Source organism: Lontra canadensis, unplaced genomic scaffold (assembly GCF_010015895.1).
Source record: "Lontra canadensis isolate GAN:19392208 unplaced genomic scaffold, GSC_riverotter_1.0 scaffold140, whole genome shotgun sequence".
Taxonomy (NCBI): Eukaryota; Metazoa; Chordata; class Mammalia; order Carnivora; family Mustelidae; genus Lontra; species Lontra canadensis.
The window spans coordinates 393698-418206 of NW_022631134.1; the positions used below are offsets into that span (position 1 = coordinate 393698).

A 24509-nucleotide genomic window follows, 5' to 3' on the forward strand; every position below is an offset into this window, starting at 1 on the left:
CCTTTTCAGTTATTGTGCTGGTTGATTCACAAGGCCTACATTAATGAGCAATATATATTAGAATTTTCAAAATTCTAGTTGATGGCTTCAGTAACCTATTAACCTAGGACATATGGTGGGGTTCACTTGTAGTTTTATAAATCCATGTCTCCAGCTTTGCTTTGTGGTACATTTGACTGGTTATAATTATTTTTTTTTTCCTATGGAAACTTCCTTGATTGTCAGTACATCTCCAAGGGCATAATCATGATATATTAAAAAATAATCATGTAAATTATAATCATCTTACATTTTCCAGAATATTTTTAATGATGAGGATTTTTTTTTTAATTATCGATTGGGACTTTCCTGGCTTGAGATAAAATAATCATATGCAAATTGTTTTATTTTCTATACTCTCAGTTTAAATACAGAATTATAGCAAGACTTGATATTGGGGCATAACAAGAAAGTAATTTATATTTCTGCCTTGGAGAAGTTTTTTGCTTAAATTATGCTAAGCCCCTAGAAATTTTTAAACTGAAGTATGGTAAGGTGGGAAATTTTTACTTATTCATTGATACATAAAGTAAGTATACAGACTGAGAACAGAAATTATTTTATTTTGAGATTATAAGTATATACTCCTAACAACCATACAAATAATACGAAGGGGCTCCTGGGTGGCTCAGTCGGTTAAATGTCCGACTCTTCATCTCAGCTTGGATTGTGATCTCAGGGTCATGAGTTTGAGCCTCACATTGGACTACTTAAAAAAAAAAAAAGGCAAGAAATTCAAGTGTTTTTTTTCTAATTATTTTTATTAACATATAATGTATTATTTGCCACAGTGGTAAAGGTCGTGAATCGTAAAGCTTACACACTTAACAGCACTCAGCAGAGCACATACTCTCCCCAATGTCCATAACCCAATCACCCTCTCCATATCCCTCTCCGCCAGCAACCCTCAGTTTGTTTTGTGATATTAAAAGTCTCTTATGGTTTCTCTCCCTTCCGATCCCATCTGGTTTCATTTTTTCCTTCCCTACCCACCAGATACCCCACTCTGCCTCTCAAATTCCTCATATCAGGGAGATCATATGATAATTGTCTTTTTCTGATTGGCTTATTTCACTCAGCATAATACCTTCTAGATCCATCCACGTCATTGCAAATGGCAAGATTTCATTTCTTTTGATGGCTGCATAGTATTCCACCATATATATATATCTATATATATATATATAAATATATATATATAGATATATATATATCTTCTTTATCCATTCATCTGTTGATGGACATCTAGGTTCTTTCTATAGTTTGGCTATTGTGGGCATTGCTGCTATAAACATTCGGGTGCATGTGCCCCTTTGGATCACTACATTTGTTTCTTTAGAGTAAATATGAGTAGTGCTACTGCTGGGTCATAGGGTAGCTCTATTTTCAACTTTTTGAGGAACCTCCATGCTGTTTTCCAGAGTGGCTGCACCAGCTTGCATTCCCACCAACAGTGTAGGAGGGTTCCCCTTTCTCCACATCCTCACCAGCATCTGTCATTTCCTGACTTGTTAATTTTAGCCATTCTGACTGGTGTGAGGTGGTATCTCATTGTGGTTTTGATTTGTATTTCTCTGATACTGAGGGAAGTTGAGCACTTTTTCATGTGTCTGTTGGCCATCTGGATGTCTTCTTTGCAGAAATGTCTGTTCATGTCCTCTGCCCATTTCTTGATTGGATTATTCTTTGGGAATTGAGTTTGGTAAGTTTCAAGTGTTGTTTTAACGTTATCATTTATAATGTTGAAAAGAGTGTATAGCCATGTCTTTTGTGCTGACAGTGACAGAAGTGCAAGCTTTAGTTGTATTAACATACTTATGTTAAAAAGCAGTGCTTGTGGTTTTTCACCACATTTACATCTCTCATAATTTACATCCCTCCTAAGTTTTGATCAGAAGATTTCCTCCACGTTATTCTTGAAATAGCAGGCTTACTTTTTTTGAGGACTTGATCAGAGGATGGATCTCAGCAGGGTAACTGGTAGCAAAAATTCAAAGCGTACTTGTGTCTTGTTTCTGACCACTCTCCTGGAAATAATTTGTAGCCTTCAGGGCAGGAGAATGTTCAGATCCATTTCAAGAAATTGTCTTCTTGTGCAGTGTTCACATTAACTTTGAAAAAGTTACATGTTTAAATATTTTTAATAGTTTGATCTATAGTATATGTCATTTTTCATAGTATTCAACATTATTGGAATAATTATTTTTATTTTCATAATACCAGTGAAGCTTATTGAAAGGGCACATTAATCTACACTGAGAGTGTCTTGACTTCCAAATCAACCACAACCAATTAACTTATTAACAATTATGTTTCTAATGCTCCAGGTCTGGTTTCTTGCCCAACTGAGACCTATTTTCTTTATAGTGTGGCCCAGTAAAATAGCCAAGATGTAGATTCAAGTCCAGTTAGCTTTACTGTTTCTCTAGAATGATCTAAGCATGAAGCCACCCCTGTAGATCATAAACTGTTATCCTAGCAAAATTATTACTTACAGATCTTACATTCTCAAGTGTCTTGGTTTAGATGAGCAATTATATGTCACCTTACCAGTTAGGTAAGTATTGATGGTATCTTCTTTTCCTCTGACTTTCTTTTTCTTTTCAAAGCTTGGGGAAATCTAAAAGCACTGGGATTTTAAGTGTCTTTCCCAAAAATATATAGGTCCTTGTGACAAAGCTAGAATTTACCCTAGTTGTTTTTACTTAAGCCTTGAGCCTTTTCCAGTTTTGATTTTTAAGGATTTGTCCTGTGATTATTTATTGTTAGGTGTATTCATTCTTTTTTTCCTTTATCTCTTTCCTTCTCTCATTTTTTCTTTGTATTCTTGAATATCTTCATGTGTAATACAAAGCATTTAGAGAAATTGAGATAAAGTGAGCCATACTAATTGTAAGCTATTTCCAAATAATGAGAAATTGTTGGAAATATTATCATCAGCCAGGTGCTGGAAAGCATTAAAAAGCTAGCAGCATAACTCTGTAGCCAGTTTGACCTTTGGAGGAAAATGTAAATTTGTCTTAAATTGGCCAGCCTGTGCCAGAGATGATCATTTTACTGATACTCTGACCATTTCTTTCAGACTGGTCACTCATAATTGATCCAGGTTTCTTGTATAACAAATTGAACTCTAGGCAAAATAATTTTAATTGTTTTTCCAATTGCTATCAGCTTGGAAAATCAATATGTACCTCCAGAAATTAAGGTAGCTAGCAAGAGTATTTTGTTCATGCTAGGTAGTAATTTTCTTTTTCTGTGTTGGCCAGATTTTTCTAGATATGACATTTGGTTCAGGAGGACACACAAGAGCCATTCTACAGAAGGAGTCAGACATTGCTCTGTATGCCTTAGACAGAGACCCAGCAGCTTATGCAATAGCTGAACAGCTTTCAGAATTGTATCCGTAAGTAATTCTCTTGTATAATTATTGAATTTTGGTGCTGAGTTTTAAAGAGCTGGGTTTACCATTTTTGAATTTGTTCTCCCTTGTATGTTGTTATACTTCACTCTACTACATATTTTCTCTCTTTTTTCCCCTGAAGGAATTAATGTAAATATTGTTTTTAGTACCACTTAAAATGATATTACTGCCTTTATCCTTCCTGAATACATAAAAAGAAATAAAAAAATGACTTATGGCTAAAATTTGAACATGGGTTGAAGTCCATCCATGGGTAATATTTTGACAGTAGTTTAAGAAATAATTTTTAAAGAATTTATGAGTTACAGTTTCTAAGAATTTACTGGTTAAAGTAAATAAATATGTGAGAATAATGCAGATTCATTAGGTCACATACATCAATGTAATGCAGTTGTTTTCTCTGAATTCTTTTTGAAATTCACAAGTAAGTTTAGAGCACTCTATATCCCTCTGACAAGAATTAGGTGAGCTTTCACTGTGGAACCTTTTAAGAATGTAAAATATTGTCTTCATGAGTTGTTAAATCATCTTTCTTTAGAGAAAATTTTGGATTAGTGGATTATGCTGTGTTGTTTAAAAATTGCTGGTCTGAAAAAGGGAAATGTCTTGGCGCTAAGTTGACTACCCACAAATAAGTATAGGGCTGTTTTCAAGAATAAGGAATTATTCTCTCATGCTTCATAGTCTGAAATCAAGAAAATAGATGATAATTTTAGAGGTAGATTTTGACTTGATGTACACCAGAGTTTTTTGGTAGTCGTAACTGTCCAATAATGAAAAAGTCTGTTTGGTGAAGTAGCAAAAGTATGACCATGGAAAAGTTTAATCACAGACTAAAAATAGGAAGTTGAATTACTTGTCTAGAATAGTCTTTTTCAACCTCTCAGGTCCCAAACTCTTTGCAAATCTATCAGTGTGATTAATTCTCCCAATAACAATTAAATAAATACACCTAGATTTTTGTTTGCAACATCACAGGGTTCAGTGGAAGTGCCTGAAATCCACTTGACCCCAGGTTTTTTTCTTCTAAGAAAAATATGAGGATATGGTTTAATGATGTGATACTTAAAAAAAAAAAAAAGCAAAAAAACAAAAAACCACACCTATCTCTGTTATTCTGTAATGTAACTTACATGCATCTTCTTTAGGAAGTTCTTGTAATTCTAAGGCATTCATATTGGTGAAACATCTTAAGAGTTCACCTGATTATGACCTGAGTGTTCATAGAATGAATATAGATCTCTATTATATTTCACTATCATAGAAAAACTAGATTTTCTTAGATATTATTATTTCTAAAGGCAGTGAGTTCCAGTTCAGTTTTTCCAAGGTCTCTTATTCCTTCAAAAAGCCTCCTTTTCTCAGAAGGAGCTTAAAATTTTATCAGTTTTCTCAGGTGTCTCAAGAATCTTGAGACTATATTCTCTTTTCAGTTTACAGTTGTAGAAACTATTAGCTTAGCTTAAATAATTTGCTGAAAGGCATATATGAATAAACAGAGATAAAGCTGGGACCCCATCACCTAATAATCTTTTTTTTAAATTGAAGTGTAGGTGATATACTATGTTATAGTAGTTTCAGGTGTACACAGCATTTCTACACGTTACTCGATGCTTACCGTGGTTAAGTATAGTTAGCATCTGCCACAATACGGCATTGTTAAAATATTATTGACTCTATTCCCTATGCTGTACTTTTCATCTCTATTACTTATTTATTTTGTATCTGAAAGTTTGTACCTCTCAGTCCCCTTTACCTACTTTACCCATCCATCCCACCCACCTTTCCTCTGGCAACCACTAGTTTGTTCTTTGTTTTTAGGAGTCTGTTTTTTCTTTGTTCATTTTTTTTCTTTTTTTACTTACAAGATTCCTCACATAAATGAAATCCATATGATATTTGTCTTTATCTGTCTCACTTATTTCACTTGGCATTAATACCCTCAGTTCTATCCATGTCATCCCAATTGGCAAGATTTCATTCTTTTTTATGGCTGAGTAATATTCTATTGTGTGTGTGTGTATATATATATATATATATATATATATCTATATCTGGACACTTGGGTTGCTTACATAACTTTCCTATTATAAATAATAATGCAGTAAACATAGAGGAGCATATATCTTTTGAAATTAGTTTTCATTTTCTCTGAGTAAATACTCAGCAGTGGAGTAACTAGGCTGTATGATATTTCTATTTTTAATTTTTTGAGGAATCTCCATACTGCTTCCCACGGTAGTTGTACCAATTTACATTCCTGTCATCAGTACAGGAGCATTTCCTTTTCTCCAAATCCTCCCCAACACTTATTATGTTTTGTCATTTTGATACTAGCCATTTTGACTTGTGGGAGGTGATATTGTGATTTTGATTTTCATTTCTCTGATGACTAGTAATGTTGAACATTTTTTCATGTGTCTGTTAGCTCTCTCTATGTCTTCCGTAGAAAAATATCTTTTCAGGTCCTCTGCCCATTTTAAAATTGGATTGTTTGTTTTTTGGTATTGAGTTTTATAAGTTCTTTATATATTTTGGATATTAACCCCTTATTGGATACATCATTTGCAAATGTCTTCTCTCATTCAGGAGGTTGCCTTTTTGTTTTGTTGATGAATTCCTTTGCTGACAAAAGCTTTTAGTTCCTCTCTCTTTGATGCAGTCCCAGTAGTTTATTTTTGCTTTTGTTTCTGTTGCCTGAGGAGGCATATCCATAATAGATATGTTGCTAAGGTGAATGTCTGAGATTCCTTCCTTTGTTTACTTTTAAATTTAGGAGTTTTATGGTTTTAGGTTTCACGTTTAGGTCTTTCATCCACTTTGAATTTATTTTTGTGGGTAGTGGTCCAGTTTCATTTTTGGCACACCAAAAATGGCTCTCCAGTTTTCCCCAAAACCACAAAATCTGCTCTCCAGTTTTCCCCAAAACCATTTATTGAAAAGACTGTCTTTCCCTCATGATATATTTCTTACCTCCTTTATGATAGATAATTGACCACATAATCATGGGTTTATTTATGGGATCTCTGTTTTGTTCCAGTGAGCTATATGTGTCTATTCTTGTGCCAGTACCATACAGTTTTATTACTATAGCTTTGTAGTGTATCTTGAAATCTGAGATTGTGATTCCTTTGGCTTTGTTCTTCTTTTTCAAGCCTAATAACCTCATTTTATTAAGTTTCATACTACCTTGACTCAAATCTTATTGAAAATTTTTTAGTTCTTTGGAAGATAATTCTTTGCCAAGTATAATAAATTAGTTAAGGAACAATAGAATAAAACAAAATAAGGCAAGAAGAATTAATATGGATGAAAACCAGAATGAAAGCAACTAAAAAGAAAAAAGAATAAAGAAATCCAAGTGATCATTCCAAAAACATGTGATTAAGATTGAAGAGGACACCAACCATGGATACAGGATAAGTTAATCAAAAGATAATACAACCATAATTCTATGGTAACATGTGAAACATCAATGAAATGAATAGTGTCCTAGGAAATATAAATTATTAAAATTGACTGAATAATTATAAACTTTAATAGGTCATTACCAGAGAAGAGATAGGAAAAGTAACTAGAGTACATAGAACAACGCACCATGACAAGATTTGCAGTTCTTACCTAGGTCTTAAGAAATAGGAAAGAGAGGGGCACCTGGGTGGCTCAGTGGGTTTAAGCCTGTGCCTTCAGCTCAGGTCATGGTCTCAGGGTCCTGGATTGAGCACCGCATTGGGCTCTCTGCTCAGTGGGGAGCCTGCTTCCTCCTCTCTCAGCCTGCCTCTCTGCCTACTTGTGATCTCTGTCTGTCAAATAAATAAATAAAATCTTTTAAAAAAATAGGAAAGAGCATTGCCTTTTATACTATTCTTATCATGATAAGAATGTAAAGCTTTAAGTTCATTTTATATTGAATCTAGCATAGTTTTATACTTAATCCTGCTAGATGTAGTATAAAAGAAGAGAAAAAGTCTAACCTCACTGAAGAATATAAATGTAGAATGCAAAAGGAAATACTAGCACATCTAATTCATGTATCATTTAGTTGAAAGAATAATACCTATGGCCTAGTTAAAAGAATAATACCTAAAGAATACAGAGATGTCTCTAGGTCAGCCAGCCAATCAATGACAGATTGGTAAGCATGACTGTAATCAGATAGATAATAATATTAAAATCTCTATGTTAAACAGGAATATAACTATTTAAATGTAAAATATTCTATCATCTAAGGACAAACAGCAGTTATTTTCCCAAAAGGTGAAATACTATTACAATTTAAGTCAAAATCAGGATGTAAACATGGATTAGCCTCTATAAATACTACAATCAGTATTTTTGGAAGATCTGGCATATAGAGGTAAGAAGCTAGTTAAGATATTCTTCTCATAATGATTTGACCAAAAGACTTATAAAATTAATAAGTTGATACAATAAGTTGGCTAGGTAAAATTTTAAAAATATTCTTTGTATTAAATACTTGGGAAGGGAAATAGGAAAAAAAATCCATTCTCAAAAAAGTACTGAGAATTACATAGAATATTTAGTAATAAATTTTATAAGAAAGGCACAGTTACAAATTAAAACAAAAACTTTCTAATTTTATTAAAGGACATATAAGATCAAACAAAAGAGAAATCTTGTTTTGGGGTAGTATGCATTCATATTATATAAAAAAAAGTTCTCCCCAAATTTAATGTACATCCAGGAATTATTTTAATTGATTTAACTGATAAATCCTGTTTTTAATTTATATAATATGATATGAAATATATATGGTTGGGGGAGTGACAGATTTTTGAGGGGAAATAAAAAAGTGAGGGGAAACTTGCCTTACTAGATGTCAGATCATACTATAAAATCACTGTAATGAAGTCAGTATAATATTGACATGAGAAAAGGTAAGTAGACTAGTGGAAGACAGAATTCAGATACAGATTCAACAATATAATAGATATATGCTATACTATAATATAATTTAATAGAAGAGGAAGATATTTCAATTTTTTGAGAAAATCGTGCATTATTAAGTAAATGGTATTGGTACAATGCTCACTGAACTTGGAGAACATAAAATGGACCCCTATTTTAAGTCAGATTCAAAAATAACTTCCAGATAGAGTGAAAATATATGAAAAATTGAAAAAGAAAATTCTATAAGAAAATTGAAGACATTATATAGACATTCTAAGTGTAAGTTTCTTAAGACTACAAATCACAAATCTATAAAATTAAATATTAGAAATAGCTAATATTTTATAAAATTGTAGAAGTATATGGCAAAAATAAAAATATTTTCCAGACAGTTAATTGGGGAGAAGAAATAATAGTAATATAGAGAATAGGAACAGGGTTGACATTCCAGTGAAGGAAAATACCGTTTTCCTCTACCCTCCTAAGTTCTCAACTGCAGCAGATTCACGAGAGAAAATGCATACATATTTATTTTTTATGTGACATAGGAGCCTCCATAAGGAAGTGAAGACCCTAGACATTGTGACACCTGGTTATTTCTATGTTAGGTCTGATGAAGAGTGAAATGTTATGGAAAAATAGGACAGAACAAGTGTTATGAGCTAAGTGTAGTAAACTGGGGGAAACTAGTAAGCCCCATTTGTTCACATTCTTCTTACTTTCATCTTTGGAGATGATAAGGGTTCTTTTCCTCTGCATATAGGGAGGGCATCTCCCACATGAGGGTCTTATGACCTGCTCTAGGAGAAGCGCAGCAAGTTCTTCCTTTATGTGCTTGTTTCTCATGTTCCTTCAGTTTAACATATTCAGTATCACACAAGGTGCTGTATCTTGAGGTAACATGACTGGAACCCCATCAGTATTTATCATGTAGGAAGAGTTCTTCTAAAATTGATAACATAACAAAATCCAGTTTGGAAAATGAGCAAAAGTTATGGGAGGGTCATTTGTAGAAGATTAAGTTATGAAAAGATGCTCAACATCAATAGCAGTGATGAGGGAAATGGAATGAAAATAATAATGGTTAATGCTTTATATTTATGAGACTGGAGAGACAGTAATTTGAAAAGTGAGGATATGCGGAAAAGGATATTCATCCATTTCTCATGAGCATCTTCTATTAACAAAATGCATAACATGCTTAGAATCTTTCTCATCTAAGTAAAAGAATCAGTATCTAAGGAAGCATATTTTATGCATTAAGTATGTATTTCACAAATTTTGATTATACTTATATATTATCAGATTATGTTATATATTATACATGCAGAACATTATAAATCCTATTTTTTATATTTTATTATCACATTCATATTTCATTAAATTATCTTAAAGAATAATTTTGTTGATTGGAGAGTATTTCCTTCATTATTACTTAACTTATAAGAATGCTAATTCTACTATAGTCTTACCCATGTCCATATTACTGCTATTTTAAATCTTTCTATGCTATATTATTTTAGATGCCTTACTATAAACAACAAATACCAGATGTATTTTCTGTAAACAAATCTGAGTATCTTTTCTGTAAAAGGATAATTAATTTGGGATATACTTATACTTTTTCTATGTCACTTTGTTTGATGTTTTTCTATTTTTGTGTTTCATTGAAATTTTCTTTGGCTTTTAAAATTTATTTTGTCCCAGCATAGTTATTTAGTTTCCCTTTTCTCTACCAATTTTGATGACATACCTTTCATTTTTTCATTTACTACTGGCTGATGTTAGTGTTTTATTTTGTTTTTTAAGATTTTATTTATTTAAGAGAGACAGAGCAAGAGCGAGAGAGGGTAAGTCGGGGGGTTGGGGGTGGTGGGGAGGTTTAGAGGGAGAGGGAGAAGCAGACTCTGCTGAGCAGGGAGCACTATGCAGGGCTCCATCCCAGGACCCTGAGATCATGACCAGAGCTGAAGGCAGACACTTAACTGATTGAGCTACCTAAGGGCCCCTGATGTTAGTGGGTTTTTTAAAAGATTAAACATATTTAAACAATTATTTTTGGTTAAGTGTTCAGAAGAAAATAATATTCCCATTTTTATTTTACTTTTTTTCCCCACCCCACTGTTTGTCTTTTAAACTACTATCTTGTATTTATTCACTAATATCTACTATTATGATAATTATTATTTAGCATTTACACAGTTTGGCATGACAAATATAATAGATATATGCTATAATATTTTATAGTTCAATCCATTTAATTCATTTCAGTGTATTCCATTTGCCTTTTTAAAAAAAGATTTATGTATTTATTTGAAAGAGGAATAGAGAGCATGTGTATATGTGCGCACAAGCGGTGGGGGAGGCGGCAGAGAGAAAGAATATCCAAGCAGACTCCTGATGAGCAGAGAACCCCCTAGGGGGTTTGATCTCAGGACCTGTGAGATCAGGACCTGAGCTGAAGTAAGAGTCCAGGACTTAATTGACTTAGCCACCCAGGCACCCCACCTCTAGCCTTTTTATACTACAGGTCCTATTTTGAGTTCTTCATGTAGGCTCCTATCTCACTCAAATAATTACATCTTTAAGTAGTTTTGCTAGAAATATGAAAAAGGGAAACACCTCTACCTTTGTCTACAGAGACTGTTATTCACACTTTCTTACATGGGTAATAGCATGATTTAACATAGCATTTTGGGCATTTTATGGGTATTACTCTTTTTCTTTTGACATTTAGTGCTGTGGAGAAGTCTGAGGTCAACCCAGTTTCTTTTTTCCTCTCTGAGGTAATTTCTCATTCTCCCCACCAGGCTGGATGCTTATTAGATATATTTTGTGACTATTTTTGATATTCACAAGTTTTCTAAGAATTATTACTAATTCATCTCTTTTTGTTAATTTGCATGTAGGAGTTATTTTGTTAGGCTCCACTCTTTCTTCTGCTTTCTAACCCATGAGCACTTTTTATTTGTTGGTTGGAGTTGTATTAGCTTCTGCATGACCTTTATCTTCTCTCAGTGTTTTCTGCTACTTTTCCTTTGCCTCACTATTCTGGGTCATCTCCTTAAGGTTATTTTCTGTTACAGATTTGGGTTTCTACAGTATTGATTGTGATTTTTATTGACTCTTGGTCAAGTTTTAATTCATGTATTGGAAATTATCTTTCCCTGTAACCATATTTAATTTGTTGATCTGATCTTTTCTGCCAATTCCTTTTTAGATCCTCTCATTTTGTCATCTCATTTTTCTGTTTTATTTAATAGCCAGCAGATCTTTCTTGAAATTTATGGAATCCAATTCTGTTTTTTGTAACAAATCTTTTTTGAAAGAATGTTTTTGCTCTGTATCTTAAGTACAGAGTTTTCCTTTTCTCTTCCAGGATCTTTTCATAGGCCCCATTTTGGTCATGTATTTATTTGTGTAGTTTTTACTATTTATGTGAGGTTGTTTTTTTTTTTTTGACTAGTTATTGATACTATTTGAACTTGGATTGTTTTGCTCGCTTTCAGAGAAGATTAAATAGGTATCAATAGCTGGCCTCCATTTTTTAAATTAAAGTTTGTTCTATGGTCATTAAATTGGAGAGTTACAGGGATGCTTGGGTGGCTTAGTTGGTTTAAGCATCCAACTCTTGGTTTCAGCTTGGGTCATGATCATGGGGGTTGTGGCATCAAACCCCATGTAGAACTCAGTGCTCAGCATGGGGTCTCCTTGAGATTCTCTCTCTTCCTTTCCCCCTACCCCTTCTGCTCATGCTCTCTCTTAAATAAATAAATAAATAAATAAATATCTTTTAAAAAATTGGGTGAGTTACAAATATACTTGCTTGTATGACATAATCTATTCTAAATTACCCATATGATCTCTTCTAAGTTGTGTAGTCTGTTCCCTGGCACTTGAAATTTACCATTTATCTTTTCTTTCTTTTAAACCACCATTTCTTATTTTTGGTTAAATTTACACAGGAAGCCAGGGCAAAGGCAAATCTAGACCTCATGGCTTCAGGCTTGCTGCTTGTGTTCTTTCTACCACTCTACAATATTATACTAGAAGCAATTTAGTCATAATCTCTAACAGAGCTGGTATTCATACCTGGGAATTTTGTCTCTAGGGCCAGTGTAAAATTCATGTAAAGGAATACACCATCTTAAACAGCCCTATCTACCTAAAATTTAGATTGCCAGAGTAAGATATGAGACACAGCTGTTATTAATCTTACTAACCATAGGAGGTCAGTTCTGCTATGCACCATCAAAGTGAAAAAATTTTTATAAATATAAACAAACATAAAAAAAGCAACTTGGAAAAATTAACTAGACTGTTTTGAACTATTGCTGATGGTCTGTCACTATTTTCAGTATTTTTGTCAGTATAATCATTACTAAAATGAGATCTTATATTTTGCCCCACTGAATACTATTAAATATAACCTCTACCCAAGAGGTATCTGCTTTGAAGGATGAAGGTGTTTGGGAACGTGAAAGTATGTTATTTTCTGGCATACTAAACATTTAGTTCCAAGGCTTGAGAAAACATGTATTGTACAAAGTAGTTTTGGGGCAGTCTGGCTCTTCTAGTGGTTCCAAGCGGATGAGGACATAGTCCATGCCTTCATAGAGCTCATGATGTAAATGGAAAATAGATAAGAAAAAAATAATTTCACTGTTATTTAATTGCAGTTGTGATTATGGCTAAGAATGAGTATAGTATGTTCTAGGAGCAATATTTTATAGTCTAGTCTAGAATATCTAGAAACCTACCTGAGTATGTGAATTTAAGACAGGACCTGAAGGATGAGTGACTCTTAGGTGAAGATGGACCAAGAGTGAGCATTTGTAGTAGAGAGAGCAGAATACTTAAAGATCTGTAGCAGGAAAGAGAATGTCAGTGAAGGGACTATAAAATGAACAGTGTGAATGGATGAGAAAGAAGTAAACTAGAGCCAGATCATACAACACCTTGTTAGGGATTTTGGACTTTAAGAGCAATGGGTAGGTACCCATTGCTGGAGTAGGAAACTGACATGACTGTATTTGCATTTTTAATAGATTATTCTGCCTAAAAATTATTGGTAGGAAGAGGGTAAAATCAGAAAAGATTTAGTGAGAACAGTTAAAAGGCTAGGAATTTCCACTCTATATGAAAGCTGGTGGTGGCTGGGCCTTGAAGATTTCCTTTTTCTGATCATCTTTTTAGAAATTTTACTTTGCTCTGGGTGGTCCATGGCTTTCCATTTTAAAGGGATTCTAAGAGATTAAAAGACTTCATTCCAAGGTAAAATTATGTTGCATGCTTACAGGTGAAATTTAAGTTAATATTGTGATATTAAATTTTAAAAGAGCATTCAAGAATTCACACTCATCTGACTTGGCCAATATAGGGTAGGAGACAAAGAATGAGTAAATTCAGTCCTGCATGTTCCCAAGTCTATGAAGTATTTGCATTCTCAAAGAAGACTTTCAGTAATTAACTTTCCTCCAGAATCTGCCCCACCTCTTATTTTTCTTCTCTAGGGCAACAGCACCACCTGGGAAACCTACATTTTTATTGGGTGAATGAACCCATGCACTAGTTCTACTTAACCATTACTTTTCCCTCACTGTTTATTTCTAATCAGCAGTAGGGTCTTTCAGTTCTGCCTCAAGACCTGGCAACTTTAATAGCTGACTGCTGTTTCTTCCTTTTTCACCATAGAGCTCTGAAACATGCATAGACTGCTGCTTTTTTTGAATTCTAGCTCTGCCGTTTACTCACTGTAAAACCTCGGATACATTACTTAACCTCTCTTTCCCTCAGTTTCTTCAGCTTTAAGATGGCGATAATAATAGTACCTACCTCCTAGGACTGTGCTGAGGGTTAGACTTAGAACACTGTTTAGTATATCCTTTTAGTGAGTCATGAAATCTTTTTATTGGGTCTTGATTGGTATTTTATGGAATGGAATGGAAAAGAATAGGAAATATAGTATATCACATGAAGTTAAATTTAAGTATTGTTTTCAGTGGAATGTGTATATGTATGCATCGATATATATGTGTGTGTATATGTGTGTGTATATACATACACACACCTATCATATTTTTTTATTTTTATATTTTTATTTTAATTCCAGTTAGTTAACATACAGTGTAATATTAGTTTCAGGTATACATGATAGTGATTCAACAATTCCATATGTCACCCAGTGCTTATAACAACATTTTCAGTCTTAATCCCCATCACCTATTTAACTATATATTGTATTTTTGTATATGGGATTATAGTGAACCCATATTTTTGACTGTGTATCTTGATCAAAATTTTTTGAAAACTACTTTCCTCTGTGGCTACATTCCACATATTCACATTGTGTACTAAATATTCACTGAAGACAGAAACTTTAATGCATGTCCATATCCCTAGAACCTGGCTCTGTGCTTGAAATATACATGGAAGCTAACAAGTGTTTGTTTATGGTTCACACAAACAGAAACCAGTGGTGTGCAAGGCAGTTATATCTTTTAGGATTCTGTTGTTTGGAAAGCTTAATTTATAGAATTGGAACCCCCTGAAAAACTGCCATTTGTGTTGTTTTTTTTTTTTCTTAAGATTTTATTTATTTATTTGAGAGAGAGAGAGAGAGAGAATGAGAGGGGGAGAAGGTCAGGGGGAGAAGCAGACTCCCCGTGGAGCTGAGAGCCCGACGTGGGACTCGATTCCTGGACTCCAGGATCATGACCTGAGCCAAAGGCAGTCGCTTAACAAACTGAGCCACCTAGGTGCCCCAAAGGTTTTATTTATTTATTTGACAGACAGAGATCACAAGTAGGGTAGGCAGAGACAGGCAGAGAGACAGGAGGAAGCAGGCTCCCCACTGAGCAGAGAGCCCAATGCGGGGCTTGATCCCAGGACCCTGGGCTCATAACCAGAGCTGAAGGCAGAGGCTTTAACCCACTGAGCCACCCAGGCACTCAAAACTGCCATTCTTAACCTGTATTTTGCCTGTCTTGCCATGAATGAGATAGGGTATAAGTAAGATATTAGACACCGACTCTGAAAATTGAGAGGACACATGGTTGGGAATGGAATAATGTTTCAAAGTAAGAGATAAAGCATGATGTCTATGATCAAAAACACTTAAAATTATGACAGAAAGTTAACTTTTCTTCTGACTTGGAACTAGAATAGTACCCCGAAAAAGGGGTGATGAACAGGCTGAGGAAGTTACTTTATTCTAAGTTGACTAAAAGAATTGCTTTTCTCCGTTTCTTTTTTTTTTTTTTAAGTCAACCCTTAATCTTCTGAATTCTTATCAGGTGTACTGGATAATCTCCATTTGTCCCTAGACTCTCCCTCTACCCTTGTCTACATTGAATCCCAGAGGAGAAGCTTTTTATGTAATTATTACCAGGCTTCCTTGTCTTCTGGCTTTTGGTTGAGTTCAGCAAATGGGAGGAACTGGCAGGAAATGAGAGGACGGAGGAGAGTGAGGTCAGAGTGTTCATCAGCAGTGGCTACACTTCTCTGCAGGTATCATTGTTCATGGGGCTCCTATTAGATGCATCTCTGGCTCTGTAGGATTTTACTTGTCACTCCCTGTCCTTGCCTTTTCTCCTCTTAGCTAGGGTGCTTCTCACCTCCCTTCTGACTCTCCTTAACCTAGTCATACTTCTGTATTTCTTCATTAAACTTTTCCTAGTTATCCCTGCTTGGATGTGCTACTTTTTTTCTTATCAGAAACTGCAGATTTACAAGGTCTGTGACCCTTCTTTATCTCTGGATCCTCCTTCTGTGGTCCTGTGTGGATCTGACAAATGATAAATGTCCATCTCCACTGATGGAGAAGCAGTCTAGAGTTTGGAATTAGGCAGTCCTGGTTTGGAGTCTTATTTCTGCTTTTTAGATATGTGACCTAAACTGAAGTTTATTTTATCTTATTTATTTTATTTTATTTATTTTATTTTATCTCTAAAATGAGGTACTATTGAAACCTAATGGTATGCTATGAGGATTAAATAAGATTATGCAATTAAATTGTTTATCTTAAAATTATTTAATAAATGTTAGTTAGCTATTGTTGCTTTGCTATAACTGTTATGTAAGATAATACATAATTACGCTAATAATTATTGCCATTATAGAGTATGGAAAGTTTCAAGATGATGACTGGCTTTTATTTCCTGTCTTCACCTCCTTGGTTTCCTAACATGCATGGATTAGAGTTGGTCTAAAATTGCCAGTATGGGACACTGCATCCAGCTTTCCTTACCTTGCAGTGTTCTGGAATCTGTCTTTTATTACAGATTCATTATAGTGTAAATACTGAAGACTATGTCTGTCACAGCTCCAAACACTGCTCTGCTGAACTATATCATTGCCTTCCTTTTTACCTCTAGCCCCCCTGACTGACTTTTTATTGATTGTGATTTATCAATTCTTGGCTTAATGCTAAAATAATGAATGAGATCTTTCTATGTGTCTCTGTCCTTTGGCTCTCTCCTATATTCATATGCTGCTGCCTTCCCAAAACCTTCTTTTTCCTCATTTGAGAAGGTTAAGGTATTCCAACATTTAATTTTTAGTCCTTTCTTGTTCTGAAACCTGAAAATTCTGAAAGGCTGATTCCTGACCCTTCTTCATTACTTTTAGGTTTAAGTTCTTTTTGTTTATTATTTAGCTCATAATTGGCATGGAGAGACAAAGTCTGCAAGTGTTTATTGCAAATAAAATCTTTGGTTTTTGTTTTCTGACATTACAAACTTAACTCCTCTATACCCATTATAAAACTTAACACCTCTATACCCATTCCTAAGTGGTGTTATAGATTAATTTCTTCACTTAGAATATTTGACTTAAAGGTTTACAAAACTGATTTATGGAAGTCAACATGTATATTTGAAATATAAATCACATTTCATATTATGATAACTATGAGAAAATGAATTACCTCTTCACAAACTTAAGATAATCCATTTTTATTGCCTACGTCATTTGAACGTATCCATATGGTACCAGGATGAGAATAGCAGCTTGTTCAGCACAAGGATGACTATACCTAGAAAGACTTCATTTATTTTATCTTGAATAAACAGTATATATTTAGTGACATTTTATTACATATGAGAAAACTTTATGTTTGGGCTTCTGAGATATTAAAAGAATGAAAACAATAATTGTATTTTCTCTATCATAAACTAAATAAATCAAAATAAGTTTGCTGTAATTATATGCATAATTCTCCTATTCTCTACACCCCCACTTTTGTCGGATATTTAAAGTAAAAGTGAAACAAACAGCTGCTAGATTAGATTATTTGCTTTAGTATTTTATTCTTGTTTTCCTGAGAGAATACAATCTAAATTTAATACACAATTCAGCATTCATTTTAGTGCCTGCTGTATAGGGAAATAGGCTTAGCATGGGGAATGCTCAGAAGTCCCGAGATGAGGCCTCTGTAGGTAAAGTAGTAACGGGATCAGTTAGATAAATCTTTTAGAATGGAAACTACCAAATGTATTCTAAATCCAAACAAATTATTTTTTGGAATATCTATTCTTATTTTCCCTACTATTATTTGTTATTCATTTAATATACTTCAAGAAACCCTATTTTGGGGCAGGTATTAAACCATATTCTGGGAATATAGAATATTGGGGTAATGGGATAAAAAGGGCAATATAATCCCTTCCTATTTTATCAAGCAGGGTGGGGGGTTTGGGGGATAGGGAAGGAAAAAATGAAACAAGATGGGATCAGGAGGGAGACAAACCATAAGAGACTCTTAATCTCACAAAACAAACCGAGGGTTGCTGGGCTGTGGGGGGGTAGGGAGAGGGTGGTTGGGTTATAGATATCGGGGAGGGTATGTGCTATGGTGAGTGCTGTGAAATGTGTAAGCCTGATGATTCACAGACCTGTACCCCTGGGCCAAATGATACATTATATGTTAATAATAATTGGGGCACCTGGGTGGCTCAGTGGGTTAAGCCTCTGCCTTCGGCTCAGGTCATGATCCCAGGGTCCTGGGATCGAGCCGCACATGGGGTCCTCTGCTCAGTGGGGAGCCTGCTTCCTCCTCTCTCTCTCTCTCTGCCTGCCTCTCTGCCTACTTGATGATCTCTGTCTATCAAATAAATAAATAAAATCTTTAAAAAATTAAATTAAATAAAAATTAAAAAGAAAGAATGGCAGATATTAAATAGGTGTTTACGATAGCAAATAGGGTCAGGACCCAGAAGTATTAGATATTACAGAAATAAACTGTTCTTTAGAAAGACTTACTTATTTGTTTTTAGAGAGAGAGAGCACACACACTCAAGGAGGGGGGAAAGGGAGAAGGAGAGAAAGAGAATCTCAAGTATACTCCCTGCTGAGTGTGGAGCCTGACATGGGACTTGATCCCACTACACTGAGATCATGCTGAGACAAAATCAAGATTTGGGCACTCAACCCACTGAGACACCCAGGTTCCCCAGATATAAGCTTTCATATCATGGAAGAATTGATTCTATGTTATTTATTTATTTATTTATTTATTTACTTACTTACTTACTTATTAATTTATTTATTTTAGATTTTACTTAATTTGACAGAGAGAGACACAGTGAGAGAGGGAACACAAGCAGGGGGAGTGGAAGAGGGAGAAGCAGGCTTCCTGCTGAGCAGGGAGCCCTATGCGGGCTCAATCCTAGGATCCTGGGATCATGACCTAAGTGGAAGGCAGACCGTTAATGACTGAGCCACCCAGGTGCCCCTGATTCTATGTTATTTAAATAAAATACCATTACTGCAAATATTTTTGAAAAGGGGGATTACTTATTAACATAACAAATAGCTGCTTTTACATAAACCCATCATCTTGTGTCCTACTTTATGTCTACATGCTGTTCATTTACCTGGAGTATTACTTATCCTGCTTATCTTTCAAGACTAAGCACTGTGGCCTCTGGGAGCTCACCAGTAACTCCCAGTTTGATTTAATGTCCTTCTTCTGTTCCCCATCACCTCATGCAACTTTTTCCAAGCTCTTAACACAATTCTCTTGGTTTATTTCCATATATTTTAGGCTCCTTAAAGTATGGTTCTATCTTACCTGACTTTGTATCTTCCACATTCTGTAGTAGATCAAGTAGATACTTGATTAATATGGATGGATAAGTGGATAAATGAATAGGTGATGATTTTCCATTATCTGTTTCAAATGGCAAAAGTCAAAATTAGATATAATTTGCTGAGTTTATCTTGCTTTCCATTTCACAATGTAAATAAAACCCTTCTAAATCTCCAAACCACTGTTTGAAATATCGGTATTTTAGTTCTAGGTTCTACAGAAAATTAAATGGCTAAGTACAGATTTATCCACTTACTAAATACTTATTAAGAAATATTAGGAGATAAACTCTGATTGGCTATCCTTTACAATGAGCTAAGAGTGCTTACTACCAGTTTTACTATGGAGAAACTAGTTATCACTTCTATCTCCATTTGAAGCCTGCACATCCAGGGAACCTATATGGAAATATACATAGTCCCATTACCAAAAGGTATTTAGATCCTATATGTTCTAAGACATTTTATTCCCTTTTCTAGTAATGCTAGTCTTTTTTCCTTTTGCTGAAACTGAAAAATTAAGATTTAGGATGTCAAACTGCTATAGATAAAATTAATAATCTCTTTTAAATGAAAAAATGTCAGTACTACATGACATTAAATTATTATATAAAAATTAAAGATATTAGGATGCATAGAATAATTTAGAGAATACTTTTTGTATTAACATCCTTATTTTATATCTTGAAGAATTATTTTTCATATAAGCGGGTATATTAAAAGGAACATTTTGTGCAATGTGTAGGCTTAGCGTAGGATTTTCTGCACTAAGACTTTGCAATGATATTGGTTAATTGCTAGATTTCAGGCATCTTTCTAACCTTCTTTTTAGTGGGTGTGAAAAGGTTTATTTGTAAGAGATATTGCTACTGACAGAATTTTACCCTTTTCCCCTGGAATCTCAACAGCAATTCCCATGTTAGAGGCATCCCCAGAAAGCTCGTCAAAGGATTTCCACCTACAGTCTGAATATCTAACAGGGCTTGACCCATTTTTTTTCCCCCTTATTAAGGTACCAGCATACATTTCCTGGGGAAAAATAGAATAAGAACTAGTCTAAGCTTCGATTTTCAAAATGTTACCTACCTATAAGCAAGGAATTGAAGTGGAAACCAAAATTAATCTTTATTTCTTATTACACCCCTAATAAAAATCTAAATTTCTCACATCAAGAAATCACATCTGGTATCATGAGTGTGGTTTTATTTTTAGTGTTATAAAATTTTTATGTGTATTATCAAATGCAACAAATGTGAATACCAAAAATGAAACACATTGTGAATAAAGAATACTCCTTTGTATCTGATTTTAGAATGTAGAGTATTTTATTTTTAAAAACTACTTTATTGAGATATAATTGACACACAGAAAGCTGTGTATATGTAGTGCATATAACTTGATGAATTTGGAGATAAATATATGTTTATGAAACCATCACCAGAATCTATGCCATAAACACATCCATTACTTCCAAAAGTTTATTCCCCACCCTATTATTATTTTTAATGTGGGATAAGAACACTTAACATAAGATTTACCCTCTTAGCAAATTTTAAAGTATATAATATATTGTTGTTAATTTTAGACTGTATGCTTTACAGTAGATCTCTTGGACTTACTGATCTTGTATAACAGCAACTTTGTATCCTTTGATTAATTCCTCCCCATTTCCTCCTCCCTACAGTACCTGGCAACCACCATTTTATTCTCTGCTTCTGAGTTCACTGTTTTAGATTAGGATACAAGGTATTTGCCTTACTGGTTAAATAATATAAATACTAATAATCAAATGAAGACTAAGACTTTGAATAGTAATACAGGTAATATTCTTTAAAATCAAGCAAGAAAATATAGTGTAGGGAATAAAAAAAATATTTAAAAAATAATTGTGTTCATATAAATGATCACATCCGGTTAGTTTCCTTATCAACTGAGCCACAAAATCTTTTTTTTTTTTTTTTTTTTTTTCCTGTGATATCCAGATACTCACATATAGACTATGGCTGATTTTTTTTGTAACCTAAAGGATAAGTGTCTTTGGAATACAATACTACCTTCATTTTTCTCTCTCATTAACTGTCTGTCTTGGGGCACGTTCCTTTATATGTTGGTCACCTCATCTTCTTCCTGATAAGTGTGGTATTATAGGCTTCAAGAAACCAATGTGTAATTATTTAAACAAACGTTAATTATTTTACTGTAACAGTTGCTTCTTATGCTCTAGTTAATTTGTAGTCAGTCACCCAGCTAACATCCAAGTACAAATTTGTAAGTGGTGTATTCGCTTTTTCTTTTTAGTTATTTCATCATCTGTCTGTATTCATTGTTCTTCATTCCTCATTCCATTCTTTCTTGGATTCATCCAGATGACTTTCAACTGCCCCACAACCCAACTCTGCAAGAACCCTACCCTATCAGAGATATCAGTGTTGGGATGCCTGGGTGGCTCAGTGGGTTAAAGCCTCTGCCTTCGGCTCAGGTCATGATCCCAGGGTCCTGGGATCCAGTCCCACATGGGGCTCTCTGCTCAGCAGGGAGCCTGCTTCCCTTCCTCTCTCTCTGCCTGCCTCTCTGCCTGTGATCTCTGTCAAATAAATAAATAAAATCTTAAAAAAAAAAAAGATACCAGTGAGACCACATTGCGAAATTCAGTGCACCATTCTGATTCCTCATCTTACTTGAACCAAGAGCATAATGTGATATAGTTGACCACATCCCTCTTCTTCAAACTTTTATTTGGGTTTTCTGGTTTTCCTCCTTCCCAAGTTCTTTCTCATCTTCCCCTTCTGTTTGTGCTTCTTTGGCGCTCATTCTACAGGCCTCTTTCCTGTTGACAGTCATCCCGTCAGTAATCTTATCTGGTCTTGGAGCTCTAAAAACTATCTACCCACTGATGACTCTGTATTTGTATCTCTAGACTTACCCATCCAGTTGCTTAGTTAACATTTTCGCTTGGCTGTCTAATAGAAATCTCGAATCTAACACATCCAGACAAAGCTCTTGATATTACCCCTTAAAACTTGCTTTGCCCTGAATCCAAGCATCTGTTAAGTACAATTCTTTTCTATTTGCTCAGACAAAATAAAATTTAAAAAATTTTATTAAAAAAAGAATATTGTCTTTTTCATATGCCAGTACAGTTCTGTCTGGAAATCCTATTAGCTGTACCTTCAAAATATACTCCAAATATGATCCTTAAAAACCACCTTAGTGATACCGCTGTGGTTCACGCCACTCTCATTTCTTACTTGGATTTTTGTCTCCCAACTGGTCCTCCTGCTTCTGCCATTATAATATTTTTATAGCCTATTCTTAGCGCCATAACAAGTCATTCTAATTTTTAAAAACAAATTAGACCATGTCACTACTCTGCTCTGTGCCCACCTCTATTTTACTTCATTCTAACTAGCCCAGCTTTCTAGGTTCCTTCCTATTCTTTGAAGATTCCAAGCACACTGGAACAGCAGTTAGAAAGATACGGATTAAACAATACCTGAGTAAGAAATTAGATAGTGGAAAACTCTTTTAATCTACTGATGTATTCCAAACTTGAAAAAAAAAATTAAAGCCAAATGGAATTATTTAGCAGGATGATTGTCAGTAAATGAAAGATGTATTTTTAAAGAGCTTATCATATTTCTCAAAATAGTAATATACTCTGGAAACATTTTCTTGAAATATTGTTTTATTCTAGCAACAGTCATTTGTTTATTTATTTAACATACATTTTTTGAATACTGACAATGTGCCAGGTACTTTTCTCAGTGCTTAAGTCAGTAAACAAATTATGGGAGTTAATCTAGCAGGGCAGAACCCATAATAAATATAATAACTAAATTGTCTAGTAAGTGAGAAATTGCTACATGCTATGGAAAACCACTGGAACAGAGAGAAAGGGATTGAGACTGGGAGAGAGGGGAGTAGAGAAAAACCTAATTGCAGTTTTTAGTAGGGTAAACAGGATCTCATTAAGAATGGGTGGGGGGTTGGGTGAGTCTGGTAGGGGGTATTAAGGAGGGCACATATTGCATGGAGCACTGGGTGTGGTGCATAAACAATGAATCTTGGAACACTGAGAAAAAGTTAAATTAAAAAAAAAACAGAATGGGACATTTGAGCAGAGAGTCAGAGAAGTTGAGAAATTAGCAAGGGGTGGATCTGCAAGGATGAGCATTGAGGCAGAGGAGCAGTCACGATAGGGTGAAGGCATAACGGTTATACCACCATAACCCAGTATGTTCAAGGAAAAGAAAAGAAGTCCATGTGGGGAGTAGAAAATGAGCAAGTAAGATATTAAGAGTAAGAGATGATGTTAGAAAGCTAATGGTGGGAGGGCAGGGTGGGATGGGGCGGAGTGGGTGCTCAGACGACAGATCCTGCAGAGCTTTGTAGGCTATTGAAAGATCTTTGGCTTTTATTCTGAGTGAAATGGGAAGTCATTGCAGATTTTTGAGCACAGGAATGAATGACATTGTCTGACATGTTTTAAAAGCACAACTCTGGTTGCTATGTTAAGAGTACTCTCAAGGGGCCAAGGGCAGAAGCAAGGAAGCTAGAAATAGGAGGGGCTATTAAAGTAATATCAATGAAACTGTTTGAAATTCTGATCTTGATTAGAATTCTGAGAATGTCTGATCTAGGTGTTTGATAAAAGATCTATATATATATATGTTTACATGTTATTAGCATGTACCTGTCAGTTATTCTTAAATATTCATGTGAAAATTCTTGCTACTATACTTAGATTTATTGATTTCCTCTCATGCTTTGCATCATTTCTACTCTGGAATATGAGCAACTCAAAGATGGAAATGATGTCATCTTCACTTCTGTTTTTTCAATGCTCAAAATTTGTTTCTTGAATTAAATTTGAATAGTTCAAATATACCATTAATACACAAAAATTATCCTAGAAAGAGAGAGAGCTAAAGGATAGATTCCAAATACTAAACCTTAGTCAATGATAATTTAGAGAACACTATTTCTAGAATATAAAAATGCTCATTTCTTCAAATGTAAGAAAAGGATATCATCAGATTACAAAGTCATA

At 34.4% G+C, this 24509-nt stretch overlaps 1 protein-coding gene across 11 annotated transcripts in view; it reads left to right on the forward strand.

Annotated features, from left to right (window-relative positions):
• Nucleotides 1-24509, forward strand: part of METTL15 (methyltransferase like 15) — a 309773-nt gene that overhangs the window by 79316 nt on the left and 205948 nt on the right. For all 11 annotated transcript variants that reach the window (XR_004380946.1, XR_004380947.1, XR_004380948.1 and 8 more), the window contains exon 3: nt 3306-3442. Coding sequence is in view for 8 of the 11 variants with exons in the window: in XM_032843436.1 (XP_032699327.1) it covers nt 3306-3442 (137 nt within the window). In the remaining 3 variants the exon portion in view is untranslated. The remainder of the gene's footprint in view (nt 1-3305; nt 3443-24509) is intronic.